The sequence below is a fragment of the Nylanderia fulva genome, unplaced genomic scaffold (assembly GCF_048542155.1).
Source record: "Nylanderia fulva isolate GAGA-0341 unplaced genomic scaffold, ASM4854215v1 Scaffold4, whole genome shotgun sequence".
In the NCBI taxonomy this organism is placed as follows: Eukaryota; Metazoa; Arthropoda; class Insecta; order Hymenoptera; family Formicidae; genus Nylanderia; species Nylanderia fulva.
In genome coordinates, this window is record NW_028190476.1 from 6,538,093 (window position 1) to 6,564,015 (window position 25,923).

A 25,923-nucleotide genomic window follows, 5' to 3' on the forward strand; every position below is an offset into this window, starting at 1 on the left:
TTTATTAACAATTATTCTCATTAAATTTATGTAACTTCTTACAAGTTCTTCTGTTCTATTACGACTTAAAATTCACTCTTCTGCTGTTAGAATATAAATTCTGACACTTTTACGATTTTTCAAAATCTAAATAACGAAGCTACCGAAAGTAATGTTTCGTCAGCCCAGCGAAGTCGTTCTCATGAAATTAAAAGCGCGGCTCGTATATTTTTTCGGGCGGTGTCATCCCGGCCAAAGTAAAATATACGAGTCCCACACCGCGGGCAATATTGAGTTTCTCTATGTACATAAGGGAGAATGGTGGAGACAACACTTCAAAAGAAACTTCTCGAAAGCTACAATTCTCGTAAAACGTGGTGATCTCGTGTTAGTTATTATCGAAGAATATATAAGAACTCCGGCGGTGTTTTGGAAATTTTGTAATCATGATAACGACTGCTGGCGAAACGTAAATCTGCTGCAAAGCTTTGTAATTTGTTGGTGAATGCTAAAAATGCTTCACAATTATCTTAATTTAGTAGAGTGACGTCCATCGGTTTTTAAAACCATAAAATACATCTCTTTCCAGAACAATATTTAATTACGCAACTTTTTCTTTTGCAATTTTTTTAATGTTATTGCGATAATTGTTTCTCAACATTCTATCAAATTAAGTAAAGAGAATAGGAATTTATCTGTTCGCATATTTTTTTAAAGCAGTTCAAATCTTCCTTTAATTATAATTTTTCTATGTGACTATCATTGAGATGTAATTACCATTTTATAATGCACGAAGCATGCAGAGGATACGGGAACAATAATTTGCTGATTATAATGCACAATAAGATGATCAGCATTCCAGTGAGCCAATAAGTGCAATATTTGCATCTTCCCTTGGAACTGCTCGCTATAATTATCGAAGGTTCACCATCTGCTGTGTTATTAATAAATAAATTTCATTAGATATACTATTTTTCAAAGAAGCTATGTCGTGTTAAAAGTTAAAGTTTCGAAGAATAAATAATCTTTCGCAAAAGGTATTGAAATATTTCAGAAAGCTATAGATAAGTTAGAAAAAAAATAATTTGTTCACAAACTTGAACTTTCTCAAAAAAATGGTTGAGATATTTAGTTAAAAGTGTATTTAAAAAATTAACCTTTTTGTTTCGACGTAACAGAATCGTCTCGCGACTTTTTTGATAATTCTATGGTACTGTGACGAAAATAATACGGTGGCTGGCTGACTGTCGCGTTATCTCCCTGTGCCGACATCTCGGTCCTTTTGATAGCATTCTTCGACAATCGACCCATTACTAATTGATTAGCTTTCATGTAACAGAAAAAAAGAATTAACGCTCCTTTTCCAAAATCTCTTCGCTGAAGGTCGTCTCCGAATGTTAATTATATATATTCACGCCGTTGTTTTTATAACATCTATAAATTGTGTAAAATTAATTGTTTTGAATTTCTGAAACTCACACAAGGTCTGAGAAAGAGCTTTTCAATATGTAAAAAATTGTAAATATAAATTAAAGATAAAGAAAAAAATCTTTTATTTGACTGATGTAAAATTTTGAATAAATTATATAAGTTGCAAAATATTATTTAACATGATAAAAGTATGAACGATCTTGAATGTGCGTTGTTGAAAAAATATCACTTGGAAGTAATAGTTTAATTAAAATAAACGGGAAAATATATTCAGTTAAAAAAGAAAATTCAATGTAAAATAAATATAAATTTTCGCAATCTAGTTTTCTCTAAAAGAATATATATATAATACATAACATACTTAATACAGTAGCTTCCCACGCGCGTAGATTGAACAGTTTTCTTATAATCATTTTTTATGATGAATCTCGATGACGCGCGACGGACTTCCTTGATGAATATTATCTTCAAAGATCCCATACATGATGCGGCTACTATGTTTTTTTTTTTCGACTTAATCTCTTTCCTTTTCCACTTGTAGCAACCCACTTTTTCATTTCTGCAAAGATTGTGACACATTAAATTGTAAGAAACATATTCAATCTGAACTGCACATAAGAATATTATTAATTAATTTATTTAATAGATAACATATGTTACAAACTTAAAAATATGAATACATTTGAAGGAAAATCCAATTTTAAAGATTTGTAACTTGAATTTCCACATTCATTCATTCGTTTTCTGCATAATTAATGCTCAAGTTTTTTCTCAATTATGATAAATTGTATCAAAACTAATGTTGTAGTTTAAAAATACTGCCTTTGCCATTCTCTCGTATACCAAGGAAAGGCATTAGGGTTGTATACAAGATGAGAGAAGATGACATGTCGGCTTGACAGCTGGCGGCGACATAGGATCCGGTTCACACGACGTTTTGCTCTCCCCTTCTTTGCGATGAAATTTCGTAAACTAACGCGAAGAAATGTACTCTTTTATGTATTTTTTATTTTTTTCGCGCTTTTGTAATATCATGTATAAGCATGCATATACAAACAAATTTCTGACTGCAGCTCTTATCAAAATATTTTATTATTTGTTTGTAGCATATTATATATGCGTATATTGTATTTCAAAATGAGAAAAAAATTTTAATTTCCGATTCTATTTCTCTGAAACTAATCGTTTTTAATAATCTATTCAATGTAACTCATTTAATACCTGCAGATTCATCTTTAAAATGTCGGATGTGCATTCTTTTATTATCAAAAATATTTTACTTATTATTGAAATAAACAATTTGTTAGAGATCTACTATTTTAAAGAAATGTCACTTTTTTAAACATTTTATTCTATATAATCGAATTACATCTTGCATGTATCAAAGACACTTACATATTTCAATAGTTGAGATATAAATATATCGCATCAATATTACTACTAATAGTGGCAGTAGAGTAATAAATAGAAAGACACTATCTTCATTCATTCTCCTTTTTTCTTCTAGATCCACATTCGCGAAATATATTCTACCTTCTGCGAATTTTTTTTCTTTTTTTATCTCAATCAGTTTGGCACATTAATTGTCATCAACTTGTCATTGTAAACAAATTGCTACATATAAAAAATGAACAAGTTATTACGTTATCGATATTAAAAAAATCTGTTAACAGTCGAAAGAGAAATGTAAAACCTTACTACTTTGGAAAGTGATTTTACATAATTTTGTAAATACTTACGTAGCTTCTCAAGTTGCCGTTCTTTTTTCCTTCAACTCATATACCTTGCAAATCATCGATTGGCGTGCAAGTCGAGGAAACAGACGAGACGGTAGTGACGACGCGACGACACGAGACGGATCGCGACGTTTTGCGTCACCGTAGATTCCATTTATCCTTTCGTTTGCGTTTGTCGTGATGCTCCTTTTCGCCATCCGTTCGTCGTTCTCGTCGTCGTCCACGTATGACTTGACAGCCATAAAGACGACCGCTCGACCGACATCTGGCCTGACTTTGTAGTCTCCTACCTATGCGTAAAAAGAGTCCCGCGCATCGTCTTCAGGCTTTGCTGATGTACAAGGATTGACAGAGCGAATCGTCGTCGGCGCTCTTCCCGCACAGAAGATACACAATGTATATTCCGGACCTTTACAAGCAACCCTTTGACCTTTATCCGTTCGGATCCTTTGATCACTTCAAATTCGATAGTCTTTTACAATGTAGATTTGACCCTGTAAAAAATATAAATAAATTAGAAAAATAATTTCAAGAAAATAAAAACGTCAGATATTTTATTTTTATCAGGGTTGGAAAGTAACGAGTTACTTGTAACGAAGTTACAGTTACTTTTTTTCCGTAACTATAACTTAAATTCGTTACTTTTCTCCATCTGTAACTGTAACTGTAACTTAATTTTTTTTTTTAGTAACTAGTAACTATTTTAACAGTTACTTTATTAGTTACTTTTTTGGAAACATGCGCTAAAAGTATCGTTCAAGTATGGTAGCCGTTATATTGTTATTAAATTCTGATAACAGTAGCATATGGATCTCCATATGATTTAATCTTTTACCTAAAATTCTCATATATATTTAGTGTACATAAAATAATATAACACATAATTAAGATCGATCAATCACAGTCAAGTATTTAAAAAAATTCTTAATGTAATAATTAGTCGATTTGCTTGCGACTTTGCGATTACCATTTATTAACTATAAAGTTATTAACTATAAAGGTCATTCCCCAAGGAGAACAAAAGGTCAAGATGATGTCAATTTGACGTCAAATTGACTAAATATTGACCAAAAAAATGATATAAATTTAGTCAATATGACGTCAAATTGATATCATTTTGACTTTTCTATTCTCCTTAGATTCATATATTGATAGTAATCGCAAAGTCGCAAGCACAAATCGATCAATTATACATTCAAGAATTTTTTTAAATACTTGACTGTGATTGTGCATAAAATGTAAGCCTCTTATATTTAAAATAATATATAATTATTTTGAAAAAGTAACTGAAAAATAACGATTCGTTACTTTTTGAGTAACTGTAACGAGTTATTTTTAAAAATCGGTAACTTGTAACTGTAACTAGTTACTTTTTCAATAAAATAACTGTAACTGTAACTAATTACTTTTACAAAGTAACTTTCCCAATCCTGATTTTTATACATCTCTACTTTTTAATTATCTCTTATACAAGATTAAATAAATACAAAACGTGAAGAAAATCAAGAAGGAACCGCAAAGAAAACGACCGGCTCGTTTGAAGTTTCCGATAAAACGGAATCAGACGTAGCGGAAGAGAAACGAAGAAAAGTATATTCTCTATAGGCTCTCCCTAGAAATTTATAATTCGAACCGCCTGTCGGCAGCTAATTTCCTGTTCGGCGAGGGCGTGTCTATGGCCCTAAGCGTTTTCTCGCGGTGTTAACCTGGGCGGTTAAGAGACTTTCCGATGAGATTCGAGGGAGGAAGACGAAGAGAGCCCGAAATCTTTCCTCTTCGCTTCTCTTCGCACTTTTTTCGAAAATGGTGGTCGTAGCACTTCATCGGTCGCGAAGCAGCTGCCGGCTATGGTAAGCCAAACAACTATGAAAAGAAATGATAATAAAATGATGTATGTCGCAGCTGTCGAAAGGAACGATACTTGGCGGTACTTTTAGTTTTATTATTTTTCAAGCTTCTGCTGATTATGATACTCATTTATATAAATATATGTTTTTCTTTATGCAAAAGTTTTAATTATTAAAATAATTTTTAAGGAACTTAAATTAAATAAATGACGACTGAGACAAGCAGATATGCAGCAAAAATCTCAATAAGAGCTAATATTTTAACAATATAATAAAATAAAATATTTTATTAAATTAATCAATTTAAGTATCTATATTTCAGGTTTACGTACCGCGGAAATAAATATTCTCCACGTGAAGGGAAAGAGGTCGCCCTCTCTTCATTAACACATACTTCATCGGCGACGCATAATGAATCAGACGTTCATATATCAGCTCGCAACAAACTCCTACGGTGTTTTTTCAAGAGGCTTGATTTATTTGCGTCGAAAAGCACACGGGAAAGAAAACCATTCCAAAACGGTCGATGGGGAAGCATTTTCGGTATCCGAATAAGAGAAGGGACTCTGGTCGACTCTCTCAATCTCTTCCGTGGACCAATCGCGCGAATCGACACGCAGGATTCTTTTTATTCCCGAAAGGGGGTGCTGCATCCCTTAGAAAAGCGAGGTGAGTCTTTTTCTTTTCAAGCTCCGAACACGCAACGATCTTCTCCGTTGGAGAAATCACAAAGGTCGTGCGTGATCCTTTTTTCGCGCACGGCCAACAGAGCGCATCCCTCTCGAGAGAGTAAGGCTGGCCCTTTTTTCCTTTCTCTCCTCGTCTCATCTCCCTGTCGTCTCTGGAGAACGACGATACACAGTCGCACGGGGGCGGCGCTTTGCTTGTCCAAACGAGCCGCCGCCGACGCTGTCATATAATCTTCGTGTACCGTACTTCCGGTAAGAGAAATCGTGATGTATTTTTCAGAATCTCCGATGCGTCGTAAATTATACATATATCCGGCGCTGAAACACAAAAAAATGTCAATTACAAAAGATCTTTCGACGTAACAAAAATGCAACTTATTTTAATCTAATTATCCATATTTCCCAAAAATCGCCTGAATGTGTCCAGAATTTTATCTAAGAAAAAATTAATAAAATTATTCTTCTCTTTTATATATTAATTATGTATTTATTACTAATTCTTATAATACTATGCTTTAGAGAGAAAAAAATAATTTTTTAAGTATAAATTATATAATTTCTTACCCGAGAGGAAACGTGTATATATTTGAACAATCGCGCAGATCCGAACGAGGCTTATATATTCGGCGAAGAGTTCCGGTCCGTGACTGCGCGTCGATTTCTTGAGAGGGTCTTCCTCGCGTGTCCTTTTTGTTCCTCGTAACGTAAACGTATGAGCTTTCCTTGGCTCCGTCGAGCGCATCGACGCTGTCAACGAGAAGCGTCGAGCGCGCCTATTAGTGGCCTTCGCGGTATCATAAAGTAAATCCCACAAAAAGTCGCGGATGCTCTTTACGATCCCATCGTTTTCATTGGGAGGCGTCGATGAAAGAGAGAGAGAAAGCCAAATTTACTATGTACTTCCACGTTCCGATCTATTTTTATGATAGCGACGGCTTTATCGCTTTGTCACTTTTAGCTTTTAGATATTAAAATTTGTTCAACAATTTAAAAGGTTTTGTAGAAAAAGAAAAAACAATTAATACTATAGTATTAATCATTTTTTTTTACAAAACCTTTTAAATTGTTGAACAAATTTTAATATCCCTAGAGAATTGCGTTCGAGAAAAAATTAATTTCGGTGGCCGGCAATCGCGACAGGGGTTGCTCGGCATTTTTTTGACAGGAAACATTATATTTCGGGGGAGATACGCTCGATTATGGACGCGAGCTTTCCGTCATCCTGGCGCCAGTGGGGCGAGGTGATTTCTCTCCGTTCCCAAATATGACTAAAATCAGCCGCCGTGTGCCAATTTCGAAACTCGGGCTGGGTTGACTCTTGAGAGGTGCCGAAAAGAGTAGGCGGAGATGCTGCAGTCTCTCGTTACACATTTCCCTGGTCACAAATGCACTTAGCGCGGCTGCAATAAAGGCACAAGAGTGAGAGAAAATTTCTTCAAAATTTCACTAAGATTATATGTTCAGTGTGTACAGTAAAATTAATTGCAATTCATAATTTTTAGTAGAACAGCAGATTTAAAAAATACTCTTTGTATGCTTAGACTCATAATGCGTAAATATTACCTACTATAATACAATATTCCTCTGATTTGAATAATTTAAAAAAGAATTATTAAACAATCTATTACACAACAATCTATATCACAGCGTTGCATTGTTTGAATAACTATGACTTGTTTTTGAGAGACATTTGAATTGAAGCGCAGGCCAATAGACGTCAATAATGAAATTTGCATAACTCTACGCGCAAAATGTAGCTCTCGCAAAGTGAGAGGAAGAGAGTTTCGTGTTCCTATAAATTCTCGCAAATTATAATGGGCATGAGGCCACTTAAGCCAACGCGCACGACAGAGGCGAACAGCTGTTTCGTCGCAGCGACGAAACACGGGGCAGCCGGTCGCGCCTGTCTTCTCGTGAGCCTCATCCGCGCAGCCAAGTCAGCGTCATGCACCAAATGTGCAAGTGTGGTCTCCTCGATGACACCTGCTTACAGATGTTCCAGATACCGTAAAACGACACCGCCGAGTGGTCCGAGCAATCGGTCCCGCGCGATTCACAATTGTCCAATTCCTCTTCTGTCTATAAATCTATAGTAACACATTAACAAAGAATGTATTCGCAAATTTTGTTGTTTTTCGTTAAATTTCCGTTATATGAGATACATTTACAGAGTTTCTTATTTTCTTCTTTTTCTGATAGATAGTGTATGTATTGTTTTCTCAATTAGCATGCAATGTAATTATAAATTATTTAGATGATGTAAAATCCGATAAAAGTTTCATTACGTTTTATATTTTTAGATAAATGATTCATGAAAGAAATGCGAGTCTCTCCATTACAAATTCAAATAGGTGGAGTTATCCGATATTGGATAACAATGGAACAGGTGGATACTGATCAGCACTGGGTCCAATCGCTGGTCGGAACACCAGTGATCAATAGGAATATTTGTACATCTTAAAAATAAAGTGTCTTTTAAGTCTCATTTTTAGCCATGCTCGGAGAGTCGCTGCATTTTTAATTTTTTACATCTTATAATACAGTTCAAGCACTTTTTTTCAAGTATTCAATTTTTTTGTTCAATTAATTTCTCATTTTCCTTTTTCAGTCTAGTTTCTGTTAAACAAAATTATTTTTCGCGCTTATATTCCTCGTACACGAGAGGATACGATTATCGTTCTGTTTGTCGTTGACTTGAGGGATTTTCTTGAAAAAGCAGCGATTAATCTTTCGTCGAGGATTTCTCGAGTAAGGGAGTTCTAGTAGCGGAAAGGACGTGGAAAAAAAAACATTTCATTATGTGCAGAAAAGTGTCGCGTGTCCGAGATTCAGAAATCAATTTTCTTCATTGCTTCCTGTACCCTAAGGGTCGGAAGTGGCAGATTAGTTTACCGGATTAATAACCTGGTCAACGAATTTGCATGCATGCCGCCACTTGTTCAAAGCTTATTCTAAATCTCGCCTAAAACAATAGATAGTTTCGTGCGCACCGCTATGATTTGTGGCTTAAGAATTCTAAAAAAGGACATTCTAAAAAAAGGACATCTGCGAACTTGAGACGTTGTGGTGAAAACTGAGATGCACGAGTTGCCTTTTACCTGATTTCATTTTTTGAAAATTCTTCAGTTCTCTTGTCAGATTTAACAGAATGTAGATATTTCTAAGTACTATCAAAAACAAATGTAAAATTCTTTTAGCTGATTTCCCAGATGTCTGCGAAAAATAAATTGTATATTAATAAATAATTAACTATTTTTTTCATTCTTATAATTCGTCTATCCTAATTTTGACAACCTTCTCCCATACACTGAAAAAAAATGGTTAAATTAATAAACATTTATTTCAATACTGCCTAATGAATCATTTATTTGAAATAAATAAATATTTATCTGTTTTGAAAACGATCTTCTTACATCAAATATATTTTTCACATCAAATCAATATTATTAGTTTCAAATAAATGATTGAGATAAATATTGATTCGAATAAAATAAATTTTTTTTCAGTGTATAAACTAGCAGGATAAAGGATTATAAAAACTGGTTCGCCACACACCGAGTCGTACGTCTATTAAGAGTCGGCATCTTCAGTTTTGTTAGGGTACAAGAGACGAACAAAAAATCTCATGGGATGAGCGCCGCCATTTCTGCCACTGTGATATCCGCAGAGAGGGAGATATCGGGTTAAAATGCTTGAATTAACGTTTTTCAAGGAGAGGGAGTGCAACCTCTACATCGATGGTTCACGAAGTTTCGTAAACTTAACTGTCGCAGACGTTAAGAAAAAAAGAACCTCATGGGCAGCTCAGAGAGGGTTCCAATGAACGAACCCCTCAGCTGGAGGTCTCATCAACGTATAAGATCGTCCAAATCTTTCTTCTTTGTCTTCTTCTTCTTTAATCTATTGTATTTTGTACACAGTTGTGCGATCTATATGACATAAAACTTAATAAAATAAATTTCTAATGAACGATCAAAATAGCGCAGGATTTATTTTAAAACATTGTAATTTTTTGTCTTCAAAAAAGGCAGCATCGCACAACTGCTTCCTGTGCATGAATAAATTTGCTCGATAGATTGATGTTTTCTTTTCTGCACAAATACCTCTTTGGCTGTTTTTCCTCTACTTTAAGAAGAAATATTAGAAGTAAATTGTATCTATGGCGTTTCAAATTGAAGACAAATAAGGCACACATGTGCAAGATTCATCATTTCTATTGTATTCTATTGTATTTCTATTTTCTAAAGAATAGTTTTCTATACCTATACGACATATGTGGACTATTAAAGCTTAAAGCATCCATATATGAAATAAAAATACACAAAGCAAAACTGGTTATTGAGATGCTTACAAAGGTTCTTTTAAAATAAAAAAAATAAAAAATTCTAAAAAAAAACATATTTTTGGGTCTCATTATTATAAAAAAACAGATGTCAATAAAAAAAATACAAAAGATGAATTTTAATTCTTTTTAGAAAAAGTTAGGTCAAAACCTTTTGCATTTTCTCACAAATTTAATTTTCTTATAAATATGTTTTAATCGTACAGTGCATTAAAAAGAAATAATCGCATTATTGACTCGCGCGCGTTTAATTTTTCGAAGTCTCCACGTATGCAATCGAGATACTTTCACACTTTTGTATAACGAAAGTCATATAAAACGTAATTCATTCCCATGCACCTTGAAAAACCGTCTGGTGAACACATGTCTGTCAGATTTTATCCATTAAGAAAAAAAGATACGCCTCTTCGTCGTGTGACATTGGTCACACCGAACGGCGAAATCTAAACACTTGCTAATATTCTTGCAATATAATAGTCTTTCAAATAAAAAATTATTCAAGTTTGGGCAAATTTCCAAAAATAATTTTGTTAATTATCAAATTATTTTACGCACATCAAAATTTAATAAAATATAATTGAAAAATTAAAAAAATATATACTGTATCAAAAATTAATAAAAATAAAATTAATAAAAATGTACTGTACATTTTATATATATATATATATATGTATATGTATATACACAAATATAAAATATGGATAATATAAAAATCGTAGTTTTCGAGTGACGATATCTGCAAAAACGGAAGATGAAAAAAGAGAAAAAAATAAGAAAGTTTATTTAGAAAGAAATACCTTTATCGGCTCTTAATATTAAGAATATAAATATGATGTTTTTTAAATCGGCCAACAGAGCCAAAGCACGAAAAATTAATTATTCGGAACTGTATCTCTTGGTTTGAGATCACTAAGGTCCATATATAAATTAATCTTTATATATGGAACTTAGTGATCTCAAACCAAGAGATACAGTTCCGAATAATTATTTTTTCGTGCTTTGGCTCTGTTGGTCGATTTAAAAAACATCAAAGTTTATTTAGTTTTCAGCTTTTCTTTACCAGCGTCTCTCGTTGCGATGTTAAGAAAATAGTTTCTCGAATCGCGAGACCACCCTCATCGTTTGCGACACAAATATCGCACCGATTATTCGGCAATATCCGGAGCGGTCGTCGCACGCGATACCCCGAAGTCATAAAACTTATCGAGTCAATGCAAATCCCAAAATAAATTCTTTTGCGATGATGTATGATGCAACCGTTTTGCTCCGATTTTCGAAGAGCACGTTTTCTTATTTTCAAATTTATTCTAATTTTGTATTTATCACGTGTAAACGCGAAAATTTATTATGCTATTGCTTCGCCTTTCTTATTTAACTTGAATATTTAAATCTTAATTTATTTATTAATTTACATTTATATTATTAATAATAAATTTTTCAATATTACATTGAGATATATCTTACAATTAATATATATTTTATGACATGTTCGCGCTCAAGATTTCATGTAATTTATTGTCAAAAAAAAACAAATTTATTGTTATGCTTATAAAATCACGGAAAAGAAATTTATTCATTGACTCGAAAGTTCAGATATATATATTTGCAGCACAATTGTCAACTGCGGTTATTGACAATACGTGTGATCATTTTAACCCTTAACTATAGTATCGTGGGGTCAAAAATGAGGTGTAAAAACTAATGTTGAATTTCTTATAATGATTTGATAAAAGTTATGTAATTATTAACAACACATCAATAAATGACTGATATGATTGATTGATGTCTTTGGAAAAGTGTATTATTTCATTTAATCAAATAAATAACCACAAAAATCTAAAAAGTATTTTGTGTTGGGGTCTCAAATGACCCCACAATACCAGTTAAGAGTCAATCTTTCCTAATCTCTCTTTTGTTACGGCCAAATAAAGACCTCACAAGTATTTGCCAATAAAATAAATATTCGTACATGACGATACAAAACATTTTGGAACAAGGTAAATATCGAGAAAAAACTATTTTTTGATGTAGCTACACACATATCTCTGGAAGATAGATGTACATGTATAGGTATATGTTATACATAAATATATATAATTGCCTTAAAAGGCATATAAATTAAAAAGATTAATGAGAACTTATTTTATTAAATCTTTTGCAAGATCTATCTTTTTTATTATTTTTTAAAATTTTCTGCGCTGCATAATATTTAAGAAATTTATTTCTTATAAATCTTTTAATGTCGCACAAAGAAACACTTATTGCAAAAACGTAGTTTGAACGTAATGTACATACCTTTTTTGTGCGGCCGACAGAAGTTGATAGGTTTTCTACGGGAAAATGGGAGCTGCAATAGAGAATGAGGTATCATAACATGGATGATCTTCCTTTCAAGAGTCGCCATGATAAAACACCTGTTAGAGATGTTGCACCTGTTGCTATTCGAGAATTCCCTCTCTTGTTCCTGCAATGGCCGAGTCGCCATTTTATACGACGATCTTAGAATACGGGAGATGTTGAATCACCGTACCTGGAAAGCATATCTCATTAGTATCATTTTAATTTCCTTCTCCACAGATTCTTTCGAAAAAATTTCTATTATAATTATTATCATGCGCTGTTAATTATGACTCATGTTTTATTAATACAACTCATTACGTTTTTCTGTAAAAACATTGATTTATCGAACACGATTGCATCGGCGATTAGAATTTTCTCTTCTCTAAATATAATATCTATCCGAGATTTTACTGGAATTTCTTGGTTGGCATTGTTGTATTATATATATAAGTAAAAGTACAGTTATATATCTTATACATGTTGAAATGCATTCACAAAAAATTCTTACAATACGTGCTAAATCTATAACATATGTTCCGCATCAATGCACTTGTTAAAACAGCATATGTGAAAATGCTTCTATGGTACCTGATATAGGTGTATCTCACAAAAAATGCCAGATATACAATAAGGTAATATATGGATACAAAAACTCGGATGTGTATAAAAGAAATTTATATGAGTAAAAATAATGTTTTTTGTCAAATTATAAATATCGAAAATGCAAAAATATTACTTTTATTTGCATGAAAAATCGAGTTGTAATTATTCTCTATAAATATTTCCAGATATATTTTTTCAAGTTTTAAAAAATCGTGAAACTTATTAATAACATATAAAATCTTGATATAGATCTAACAATAAGTAATAAAATATATTTTCTCTTGTAATTAATAAGATATAATATCTTGAAGATTATTCTATGCTTTTCTTTTTTATATTTTTAATTATCGTAATATTGTTACAACGTAATTTTGGATACTGTGCTAAATGATAACTTATAAAAGATTCTGTACAAGAAAATGGTAGAATAAAACAATGTAAATATAATGTCGAAAAATTGAAAAAATTAAATTAATGCAAAACAAATCCGCCCATTTCTTGTTCGAGAAGTTTGGTTTCTGCTTATCTACATGATGTTACTAACGAGAAAGGGAGAAATATCGAGATTCTACCAAAGATTATCGCAACCAAATACTCGTTATCAATAGTATCTAAAAGAATATGTTATCTCTTTATGGCAGTAACTCCACAATATCAGCGCAAGCGATTGTGGATGAAAATAAAGGTTCTTCTTACTCGACCTACTTGGACAGGCCTAATGTAAATGAAAAAAGAAAAAAATATATATTTATCCTGCAAACCATTTTTCCTAATAATAAATCTAACACTACAGACATGTCAATATCGTTTACTGTCAGGTTCATCCTAATGACGGTCATGGTCATACAGCAGATGTTGCTATATACCAGATGCGAAGGCAGAGGCAAAATTACACGTATGAATTTATCTCACCCAGCGTATAATTCCCCATTATAAAATGTTTACCGATATATTATAGAGAAAGAGTACATCGTGAATTTTCCTCAACTAATTCCGACGATAATTTCTCATGTGGGAGGCGGATATTAATTTTGTCGCATCCCCGGGAGACACCTTGTCCTTTACGTCACATTTCCGACGCAGAAGAAGCAGCGACAAGGACGCTTTAACCTGCAACAGTCCACGACGTCAAGATACAAGAGCTGCTCTCGGCGATTAAACTTGCGAATCGACACGCGCAATTAAAGCCGCGTTAATATCGTTAAACGACGCGTACTCGGGACACAGTATTGCGCGCACGTGGCCGCCAAGAGGACCCGCGAAGGTCAGTATCCTATTCAGAAAGAATTTTCTCTTAGAATTTACCCTGAAGATTACGGTAGTTGTGAAACAATATAGAAGAATTTTATAAGTTCCTCTGATAATATTTAGCACAATAAAAAATACTAATATGTACATACATAGTAAAATTAATGAAACATATTTCATATCTTATTGTGATAAATATTAATATTTGTTATTGTGGTAAATTCTGTTATAAAATATGGAAGAATTTTATAAGTTTCTCTGATAATATTTACCACAATAAAAAATATTAATATGTACATACATAATAAAATTAATCAAACATATTTCATATCTTATTGTGATAAATATTAATATTTTTTATTGTAGTAATTTATCACAAATCTGAAGAATCGCATCCTTCGGTCATTCTTGTCCAAACTTTACTCCTTTAGTCGAGCTTTACAAGTACACGGAGAGGATTTTCTCTTAGAATTTATATTCTGAAAATCATGGAACAATAATCGTAGGACAATATGGTATTAGAAGAATTTTATAACAAAATCCTCTCCGTGTACTTGTAAAGCTCGACTAAAGGAGTAAAGTTTGGACAAGAATGACCGAGGGATGCGATTCTTCAGATTTTTATTGGTCGGTTATTAGGACCTGCAAAGAAATTTTAGAAAATTATGGAAGATGCGCTTTTAGAAAGCCAGAAAACCAGCGCGAGCTTGGTCCTCTTTGATCAGCATTGGGTATTATTTTGGTATTTGACCGCGTTATTTATCGGCCTGCCTATTGGCGATCTGATTTTCGATTGGACCATCGCCAGGACTCGACTTACCGTCGTCTTGATTCCCGGAACGGACGAACACATGAATATTCATCCGCTAATACCGTCGCGGGAGTATATAACTACTCCTGAGTCGTTTGAACAAACCTAAGCTAACATAAGACAAGATCAAATGCCTTGTGTTACGACAATCGTAAAGCTTCGGGGCTGTAATTATATATAGTGCACGGGAGGGATATTCAATTTTGCTGTCGCTCAGGCTTCCGAAATAGAATCTTTAATCGATCGATTCTCCTCAGAGATCAAAACGGAGAACAAAGACGGCTCCGCGTTTCCTCCAGCTAAGCCACCCTCGCGGCCAAATAGGCGTGGCGTGGCGTCGAACGAAATTTTAAATCACGGGCGAAGACGAGGAAAGTTGGAAACGCGGAATTTATAGACATTCTCAAAAGAGCTTTCGTCCGTCACAACAAACATGTCGCGGCGGATCCAACACGGCCATCCATCAAGCGGCGAACGATCACGTTTATTCATTTATACCATAAAAATCGTCGACGACATTAATTTAATTTGCGTGCGAAAATACATCTTTACTCTGCGTGATTTAATTGACATACATAATTCCCAGCAAACACAGTATATAAATGTTATTATATACTTAAGCATGTTACATGTAACGTATATGTTAGTTGTAATTTCCCACTTATAGATGTAACATTTTTAATATTACATATATTACATTATAGTTATATTGTCATTATATCCTAAGATAGCACTGACTTATCAATACATCAATGTGCTATTTGGTATATAATTACAATATAACTACAATGTAATATATGTTATATTAAAATGTTACATCTATGAGTGGGAAATTACAACTAACATGGATGTTACATGTAACGTACACGTTATATTACCTGTTATATTCTGTATTATTATAGCAATGTAACAATTATATATCGATGTTTGCTGGGTTCTTTGTTTCTTTTTATTTCTCTACAATATTTTGCGATTTCTCGATCGAGATATTATTTATATTTATGTTAATTATTATTTTATCGCTTTTATTATTGTCTATGCAGGATATATCTTACGCATATTGTGTGGAATGTGCAAGAAAATTTAGAAAATTATTCTGCTTCTTTATTATAAAATACTCACGGTATTTTTGTTCCTCTCTCTCCTGTTGCCCCCTTTCTTACTCGGGAATGTACTTTTTACGTTGCTGTGCGGGCTCCCTTATTTTTGGCCACGTCGTAACTCTCATCTCACTGATTTTTCATCCTCGCTCAGCTTCCGAATTGTAGGAGCCTGAAAAATGTCGATACGTCACTTTCCCGACACAACATTTCGTGATGATTAAATCCAGATTTGCGTAAACTTCGCCTAAAAAGGGCCATAGACATAATCGTTTATCATATATACATACATGATTTATCCAAAAAAAGCACACGTGTTGGAAAATAAAATTTAAAGAATGATAAATTTTGAAAATAAAAATGTTTTTAAATTTTCAAGATATTACTTTGCAATTACAATTTATGAAGATGTTTTAAAATAATTAACATTTCAAGATTCTCCATTTGAGATTCCCGCAATCGCGCATTCATAGTCTTCAGCATCGTTACATCGCAGAGAAGTCTTCCGTTTTTCCTCCCCACCCTCGCCACCTGATCTATTTACACACTCATAGCTACCCACACCCATATACACATGTACACACACATACGCACACGTATACACACATACATATATTCTCAATTTACATATTTCCCCTCTTTCCATTTTCATGGGTGGGGACAAAGTGATAATCGGGACCAGTCACACTCGTCGTCGGAGGCGGGGTTCCTGAGGCGCAAGAATCGTACGGGGCCTTCTTCGTCAGACGAATAGTAACATTCAAAGAGTAAAGGAAACGACCAAGCAGCCGACAGCGATTGCGACACAAACAGGAGTTTCGAGACTTTTGATCGCGCGGATTACTTTTCGAGCATCGCGTCGGCTCTCGCCTATTAAAAAAAAAAAATCGCTTGTAAAAAAAAAAAAAAAGAAATTAAAAACTCCGTGTCGCTGCGTGCTATATATATTTGAAAAGTGATCCCTCGCGTTCGGTTTTGCAGTGAAATGTGCGCCGGTGCGTGATTCGCGTGCTGGCGTAGCGGTGAAATAGGGTGGATGCGGTTAATCGAGGAAATCTGGTACTTGGTATCCGACGTCGTGTCGGATAATACAAGAACGTCGTCGTGTCACCCGCACTGTGTCGACGCTTCGTGTCTCGATGTGCTGAGGCAGCATCGAGCACCCGGAGGATGCGAGGAGCCGCACCACAACCGGCGCCGGCGCCGACGCCGACACTACAGCAGGCGTCCCAGTGCATACCGGTCTCAACAAATTACTGCTACATGCTGCGTAACGGCAACAACAATGTCAGCAACGCGGCGCATAGCAGCGACGGCTACAATTCCGCCAGCAACTCGCCGGTGACGTGTTACGAGAGTTTCACGCCGTCCGCGAGGCACCTGATGGATCTGAGCGGTCCGCCGGAGCATCGCAATCTCTTGTCGTCCGATTATCATCAGGTCACGGCCGATTACAGTCTTCCGCATGTCGTTTTCAAAAATCCGGAAAACTCGAGGTTCCATCACCACGACATGTATTCGCCTGGCGGCTGCGGCGCCGAGGACATTGTCTCTCCTGGCTCCGTCCAGTCCATCCACGGACAGTCCTACCATCCCGTGGATGGAGTACCCGTGGTGGAATACAAGGCGGAGGTAATAGAGTACAAGCCCGACGTGCTCGATTACAAGCCCGACGGTAGTATGGTCGATCAAGTTCCGAGGTACTGCAAGCAGACCCCGGAGCTCGGTCACATGACCGAACCGTCGTCTTCGTCGTCGACGAGGAGCTACGGCGTCGCGGACGGCAGATCGACTGTCAGGAAGAAAAGGAAGCTCAGCGGCACCAGCAACAACGAGTCCGAGGGCGAGATAACGACTGCCTCGACGACGAGAACCAAGCTGCGTAGAAAGAACAACCAGAGCGACGAGGAGACCACGAATCAAAGAGCGATGGCGAATGTCCGTGAACGTCAGAGGACGCAGAGCCTCAACGAGGCGTTCGCCGCGCTCAGGAGGATCATACCTACTCTACCGAGCGACAAGCTTAGCAAAATTCAGACTCTCAAGTTAGCTGCCAGGTACATCGACTTCCTGTTGCACGTACTGAAGTATAACGCCGATTGCAGCGATAGCTCTGAAAATATAGGTAATTTCGAGATTAGTATACATAGTCCCAGTTAAAGTGTAATTACACGTTCGTCAAAATACAAATACGAAGAGAAAGAATAAAATACACACTGAAGAATAAAATGTTACGTGAACATAGGTTGTAACATTAGCTTAAGGCGTTCGGTTCCTCGTCGCTCTTCGAAATACCTTACAAGCACGATTCGATTCAATGTTTACAAATACTTTCTGAAGCAAACTATTAGCCGATTCTCACGGATTCTTTGCGGACCAGTGATTTGTTTCCAAAACTTGCTCCGAGTCCTTCATGATTCAGATGAAAATATGTATGTACCCACGACCTATGTTTATACAACATTTTTTACAGTCGAACTTTCGCATTCTTAACATCTCTTCTTTTTTTCACACTTCCGTATTCTTTTCGCCCATTCTACGCTTCTTTCTCTATACTTTGTATGTTTTGTATATTTTGTGCGCGCATAATTTTATTTTATTTGGGAATGTAGATGAGAATATATATTAAGAATACGGAGGCTTGGCTGTAGTTATTTTAGTGTGTATAATTTGAGTAACCATCTTGCAGCAAAGAGATGCTGCAAGCTTACGGTACCGACTACACATTATTTGGAGAAACGCTCGAGGATTGTCTCCGTCGGCACCTCTTCCGAAGAACGGTAGGTACGTGTTTACACCAGCTGAGGGTGACCCGGGCTTGTTTACAGCACAATGTAATTAAACAGACTCCCGCCTGCGGATTTCTGTAATTTACATGCTATGAACGAGCCTTAAAGGAGCATTTACGTCGTGTAAGTGCTTTCGAATGAGCTCTCTCTTCATATATCGCGTCATCCTGCCTGTGTGTTTATTGTTTTCTTAAGTTATATAGTTATAATGAGCCTGCGGATTCTAGCTTTTAATATGTAAAATAATAAATATGCGGCGCGCACGCGCGATATATTTTATTATTATATGCATAGGATATTCTAAAGTTATATTGATTGAACTTTATGAAGTATATTCTATGGGTTAAAATAACTTTATATATAAGTGAAATATTATAGATAAGCATTGGCTCAAAAAATGTTCAAATCAATCTCATCAAAAAGTTAAAATAAAAATATCAACGTGAAGATATTAGCAGATTCGCTATTGATGTAAAAATACAACAATGTAAGAATAAGTCGGTATTATAATCTATTTATTCTAATTATATGCTTTCTTTATTTCAATTCAATGTTTACCCATAGAAGACAAAAAAATAGTGTGATATGAAATTCAATCTCTGCATATGATTTTAAGCTCCATCGAAGATGGAGAAGTCATTTTGAAATGAAAAGTTAAGCCAACGTATTATATTTCATCTTCTTACTGTAACATGTGATAATAAAACATTTTTGAACCAATGTCTATATAAAATTATTTAATAAAACGAAATAAAAAAAAAGAAACTCGACTGTCTATTAAAATTCTGTCTGCAATTCCGACTTATCGCCAACCCTGTGAAGAGAGCACAGACCTATAGATCGTTTATTTCATTTTTATCTCAACCAGAGAATGACACAAGCCATCCGGTACATGCCAAATAACGCAATGATGTATTCGTAATTCTGATTAAAACGATATCGAGATCGAATGGCCCGTCGTGTTCTCTTGACTTTTGCGAGACGGAAATATTATACATACCGTACGTTTCTTTTATTCGATTCGCTGTCTCAAGGCATTTCTCGTGTCTGTTACTCCGATGCCACTGCTTCCCTTTTATTTTGAAACTCACGTAGAATTATCGCGTACAATATCTCTCTGCGACTTCTCCTCTTCAATTTCTTCGTTGGCTCTTCTCTGCTCTTTTATATCTCTTGTCGAAATACGAGACTCTTCCTGAAAGAATAATGTGAAGATTAAATTTAAAAATTCCGTAATTCATAAAGATAAAGTAAGTGAAAACGTTCACTTATGAGAGCAGTTTTTTAAAATTAGTTTTATATATAATTATAATAATCTCGAATTTTTTCTTCATCATGTTCAGATGTGCGGAAATATTAAAATGCATTGTTTCATGATTCTTTCATTTTTTTTTGAACAATTTACAGGAGGAAAATATTCGATCGTGTATATATTAGATGATTTTATATACATTTGATGATAATGAGACACATTGATAAAAATTTTTGTTTCAGGGGAGAGAGGCACCAGAAGTGCGATAATGGCTGCGAGGGAGATTGCTCAGTCATCACCCAGTAGTTTTATGGCACATGAAAAATTATCCTACGCTTTCAGTGTTTGGCGAATGGAGGGTGACTGGAATTCGAGTTTGTAAAATATGCGGCCATATAGGATAACATATAATTACATTAAAATTTAATAAGGTAAGATCGCGAGATAATCCTAAGACATTCGTATTAATTTAATATGTACATCGCAAGAATATCTTGTTCATCAAAATATAATAAGTATAAAAGCAAATAACAGCAAAGATTAGAAATTAAGAAATAAAAACGAAAAAAATGAAACAGGATGTTCCTGCGACTTTGCTATGCACGTATATGTTACTCTCGCCGGTTTTTTTTTCGTAACTATCATCTTTCGTCATTTATCAAAGTAAATAAATTATTATAATGTAAAAAACCGATCTCATAAAGTAATATACATACACGCGTTTACAGCGCTCTCTTCCGGCTCGCTTTTGAAATCTAAATCGCGGTAGTTAATTCCTGTCCCCGTTAATTCGCGGCCTCTCTCTCTCTCCTTCTCACTCGCAATATAATGTAAGCCAATAATTTACGTCTTCTCATCGGACTATTAACGGCGCGACAACTTCTCCGTGTACCACATCGCATCGTTGCAATGCGCGCTTATTAAACGACGCCGCGTCACGCACCTGCATCAATCAACGAAATTATCTCTTCGCGAGAGCATGGCATGATGGATCTTTGTCTCTGTGTATGCTCGCGGATTTAAACCGACGAACAACCGGTCTTGTTACGCAAGTGTATAAATCATTGTTGATTTTTGTCAAAAGCGCAAAGAAGTTGTTTTTCATTATTATTTTTCATTATCGCGGGGTATATCTCGATAACAATAAAACGACGGGTAATCGATTATTGCTGGGAGATTCCCTCACTCGCGCATTTTCTACTCTTCGTTTTGGCTACCTCTCGAAAGCACGTCTTGCAGCCCGTTAACGCCAAATTTACGAGCGTTTACCCGGTCTGTCCAAACAATCTTTTTGCATACTTGATTTATTGAATCTTATAAGCTTCGCTAAACTTGCTTTCGTTCACCGCGAACTTTCACCGCACTAAACTCTGCAAATTTCATAATTTTTTATAACACAGCAAATATTTGCATGTACACATATGTATACATGTATGTATGTATAACTGTACATAAAAAATATTCGCGAAATATTTATAAATTATATTTAAATTATTACAAGATAATCCAAGAAAAATGTAAATGTACTTTGCAAGTAAATTTTAATTTTTCATGTAGAAAAAAACGATAACTTATAAGAAACTTGCCTTATAATAAACTCACCTTCAAAACGTTCACCGCGAACTTTCACTGGTAGATAGCAAATTTCATAATTTTTTTTAACACAGCAAATATTTGCATATACATATATACATGTATACATAACCGCATGTAAAAAAAATATCTGTGAATCATATTTATAAATTATATTTAAATTATTACAAGATAGTACTCCGAGGCAAATGCAAATGTACTTTGGAGGTAAAGTTTAATTTTGCATATAGAGAAAAATAACTTATAATAAACTTGCCTTCGAAACGTTTACCGCGAATTTTTATAGGTAAACTGCAAATTTCATAATTTTTTGATAACGCAGCAAATATTTGCATATACATATATACATGTATATATATAAAACCGCACGTAAAAAACATTTGTGAAATATTTATAAATGATATTTAAATTAGTACAAGATACTCCGAGAAAAATGTAAATGTACTTTGCAAGTAAATTTTAATTTTGCATGTAGAAAAAATGATAACTTATAATAAACTTGCCTTCGAAACGTTTACCGCGAATTTTTATAGGTAAACTGCAAATTTCATAATTTTTTGATAACGCAGCAAATATTTGCATATACATATATACATGTATATAAAACCGCACGTAAAAAACATTTGTGAAATATTTATAAATGATATTTAAATTATTACAAGATACTCCGGGAAAAATGTAAATGTACTTTGCAAATAAATTTTAATTTTGCATGTAGAAAAAATGATAACTTATAATAAACTTGCCTTCAAAACGTTCACCACAAACTTTCGCTGGTAGACACCAAATTTCATAATTTTTTATAACGCAGCAAATATTTGCTTACACATATATACATGTATATATAAAACCGCACGTAAAAAAACATTTGCGAAATATTTATAAATTATATTTAAATTATTACAAGATACTCTGGGAAAAATGTAAATGTACTTTGCAAGTGAATTTTAATTTTGCATGTAGAACAAATTATAACTTATAAGAAACTTGCCTTATAATAAACTTGCTTCCGAAATGTTCACACCACAAACTTTCGCCGATAAACCTTTCAAAAATTTTTTTAGAACGCAACAAATATATGCATATAGATACACATATATATAAAATCGCATATAAAAAAACATTTGTGGAATATTTATAAATTATATTTAAACTCTCTGGAAAAAATGCAAATGTACTTTGCAAGTGAATTTTAATTTTGCATATGGAAAAAAATGACAACTTAAAATAAACTTGCTTTCAAAACGTTCATCACGAACTTTCGCCAGTAAACTGTAAATTTCATAATTTTTTTCTAATTTTTTTCACGGTAAATATATGCATATACATATACTCATAACCGCATGTAAAAAAAACATTTGTGAAATATTTATAAATTAATTTAAATTATTACAAGATACTCCGGGAAAATGCAAATGTACTTTGCAAGTGAATTTTAATTTTGCATATAGAAAATAATAATAACTTGTAATAAACTTTTGAAAAACACTCATTTCACACATCTCATCTTTCTATATTATATTTCGACGCGATTGATCTTCGATCATGAAATATTTAAATTAATTTCGCGAATAAAGTGAATTGCCTTAAATGGATTTTTGTCACGACGCGAAAATACAACTTATACTTTAATTTAATTTTTTACAAGTAATTAATCGCCGCTCGTTTACAATATATCGCGGGAAAAAATTAGCTATTATAGCTCAATTTTAGCTGTCCCTGTATATGAATACACATGAAATTTAGTTATCATGCCTAAATATCAACTACTCTCTAAATTTCTTGGAGTGAAAACCGAACAATCTCATTCCAAAAGAAAAGTGAGCTCTCACTCTTTTAGAGTAAAATTCCACTCTTTTGGAATGAGATTGTTCGGTTTTCACTTCAAGAAATTGAGAGAGTGTCATAGCTAAAATTTAGACGCGATAATTAAATTTCGTTTCGATATTGGGACAGCTGAAATTTAGTTAAGGTAGCTGATTTTTTTCCATAAATGTATGTATTTTTCCTCACAGAGAGGACGATCGTGCGTCCAGTCATTTGATAATTCCCGGATTCGGGATCGTCTTAAAGAAACAGTAAAGAGAGAGGAACAAAGTTAACGAGTATTTTGGCGCCCATCGGACGGGCACAATATTATTTTTTTTCCTCCCAAAAGATGACAGAATGTGGCCCCCGACGTCGGCTTCTTCTCATCGCGTATTCGTAATATAAAATATCCGTCGCAACTTCGGTACTCACACAGCACCGTGAATATATATTCCCAGTGACGTTAGTTATTTTAAACCGGTCAAAGCCAACTCTTTCGGCCACGTTTTTGAGCAGCTTAACGAAGACACGCCACGTTAAAGAGTCGCTCCCCGGCTCTTTATTCCGGCGTTGAATCTTGGTGAAAAAATTAAAAAAAAAAAAAACGTGGTCGACAAGATGAGAAAAATCGCGATTTCAGCGCGGATAGATATGATAAAATTCTTTTTTTTTTCTTCGAAATCATCGGGATCGAGTTACTCTTCTACTTTTTCCAATCTTATATTTTAATGGCATATATACGCAAGATGAAATGTTTCGTTGCGCATGTTTTATTTACTTCCTGACTTTACGTATGGTCAAATGTGCCAATATGTAGCGGAAAAACAGCGTCAATAAAGAATTTCATTGTATAGAAACCATTTACGAAACAAAGTTAAAATAATATGATGTTTACAATTAGATAGATGAAGAAATGTTATTATGTGATAATCTATTGTTAACATTGTTAACCATAGATATATTAATGTTTGCATTTGTTAATAAATGTATATATATTAAAAATAAGAAAAATAGCCTACCAAAGATGCTTATATGTATATGTATATACTTAATGAAGAATATAAAAATACGTAAATGTAAAATAAATTACAAATTAAAAAATATTTGTACATCAATCGCACAAATAATATTTTATATATATATCAGATGTATCTCTATGATTTATGTATATCTCTATTATTTTGGTAAAAATACAGAATTATTATTAATTTCAAAGAAGCAGAATCTTTTCTTTGTAGAGTAAAAAATAATTTGTGGAAAAATAGATATACAGAGAGAATGTTCTCTTAGAATTTAGTCTGAAAATCATGGTATAATCGTATATAGGACAACTATAGAAGAATTTTATAAGAGCTTCTCTTTCTCTCTCTGATTAATATTTACCACAAGAAAATATATACACAGTCAAATTAATTGAACATTTTTCACATCTTATTGTGGTAGATACTAATATTTGTTATTGTGGTAAAAATATAATTCTTCCAATAACCATATTGTCCTACGATTAATGATGTTCAGGGTAAATTCTAAGAGAAAATTTTCTGTGTACGAATATATATTGTACGGACACTTTTTTTATCGAAATTAAAAAAGAACGACGAAATTCGTTGAGAGATCGTCGATTTTCGATTATCAAAATCTCACGAACGTTTCGTAAACACACACAGGACGGACGTTTTGTCAAAGCAGCGACAGATGGAACTTTGCTAACGCGGGAAAATTATTTTTGGGGATACCGGCAATTATATCAATGCGAGAGGAGGAGGAAGATGAGGGCTCTTTTCGGATCGTCCTTGAACGCCCGTCGTTGCTCGACTTGTCTAGGCCTCCGCGAAGCAAAACAGCTGTCATGGTCATTCTCAACATCTTTCTTTTGCCACCGCCATCGCGAATGCATAGAATATCCAAAAAAGAGTCGACACTCTCGGGAAAATCGTGACCACAATTGTCAAAATAAGTCGATTTCAGAGCGGTAAAATTACCTGGAAAAGTCAGGCGAGCTGTCAAAAAAAAATAGTAAATTAATGCAAGTGGAATTTTAGTTTTCAATTTGTTCAAATCATAGTTTTCACTTTGCAAACTGACAATTTTAAATAAATTAGCGCTGAATTAACAAGGCGAATTTCAGGGCAAAGAAATTCCCTGGGAAAGTCATAGGCGAGCTGTCAAAAAATAGTAAATAAAGTGGAAATGAAATTTTAGGTTTCAATTTGTTAAAATCATATAGTTCCGATTTTGCAAATCGACAATTTAAATAAATTAACGCTAAATTGATGGATTTATATTGAAATTTTCAGCGTTTGCGAGGCGGATTTTTTTAATACGATCAAGTCGATGCATCGCGCGGCGAAGGG

At 34.1% G+C, this 25,923-nt stretch overlaps 2 protein-coding genes across 13 annotated transcripts in view; one reads left to right on the forward strand and one right to left on the reverse strand.

Annotated features, from left to right (window-relative positions):
• The window catches only part of LOC114937806 (uncharacterized), a 38,324-nt gene that overhangs the window by 4,485 nt on the left and 7,916 nt on the right, over nt 1–25,923 (reverse strand). For 2 of the 10 annotated variants that reach the window (XM_085486096.1, XM_085486087.1), the window contains exons 5-13: nt 16,149–20,110; nt 12,320–12,554; nt 6,247–7,769; nt 5,326–6,000; nt 3,150–3,640; nt 2,806–3,024; nt 1,772–1,969; nt 1,137–1,304; nt 757–913 (exon numbers count right to left, since the gene is read on the reverse strand). In XM_085486096.1, coding sequence (XP_085342222.1) covers nt 757–913; nt 1,137–1,304; nt 1,772–1,823 — 377 coding nt within the window. In that variant the 5' untranslated portion in view covers nt 1,824–1,969; nt 2,806–3,024; nt 3,150–3,640; ... (2 more) ...; nt 12,320–12,554; nt 16,149–20,110. Of the gene's footprint in view, nt 1–756; nt 914–1,136; nt 1,305–1,771; nt 1,970–2,090; nt 2,383–2,805; nt 3,025–3,149; nt 3,641–5,325; nt 6,001–6,246; nt 7,770–12,319; nt 12,555–13,912; nt 14,350–16,148; nt 20,111–25,923 lie in introns of those variants that run through there. The other 8 variants (XM_085486090.1, XM_085486089.1, XM_085486092.1 and 5 more) reach the window with 8 other exon arrangements.
• Twi (twist) lies at nt 16,832–22,790 on the forward strand. Of its 3 annotated transcripts, none has more exons than XM_029311434.2 (3): nt 16,832–18,251; nt 18,816–18,906; nt 20,410–20,539. In XM_029311434.2, the coding sequence occupies exons 1-3, from the start codon at nt 17,297–17,299 to the stop codon at nt 20,471–20,473; spliced, it is 1,110 nt and encodes a 369-aa protein (XP_029167267.1). In that variant the 5' UTR covers nt 16,832–17,296; the 3' UTR covers nt 20,474–20,539. The 3 variants fall into 3 exon arrangements, with proteins under 3 accessions (XP_029167267.1, XP_029167270.1, XP_029167268.1); XM_029311437.2 differs by having other exon boundaries at nt 18,816–18,910; nt 20,410–20,470; XM_029311435.2 differs by lacking the exon at nt 18,816–18,906 and having other exon boundaries at nt 20,410–22,790.

Bases quoted from the DNA above. Each gene is read 5' to 3' on its own strand.
- Twi (XM_029311434.2), top strand. From the start codon at position 17,297: ATGCGAGGAGCCGCACCACAACCGGCGCCGGCGCCGACGCCGACACTA. The intron at 18,252-18,815 runs GTAATTTCGAGA...ACCATCTTGCAG, and splicing joins CGATAGCTCTGAAAATATAG to CAAAGAGATGCTGCAAGCTT. The intron at 18,907-20,409 runs GTAGGTACGTGT...TTTTTGTTTCAG, and splicing joins GGCACCTCTTCCGAAGAACG to GGGAGAGAGGCACCAGAAGT.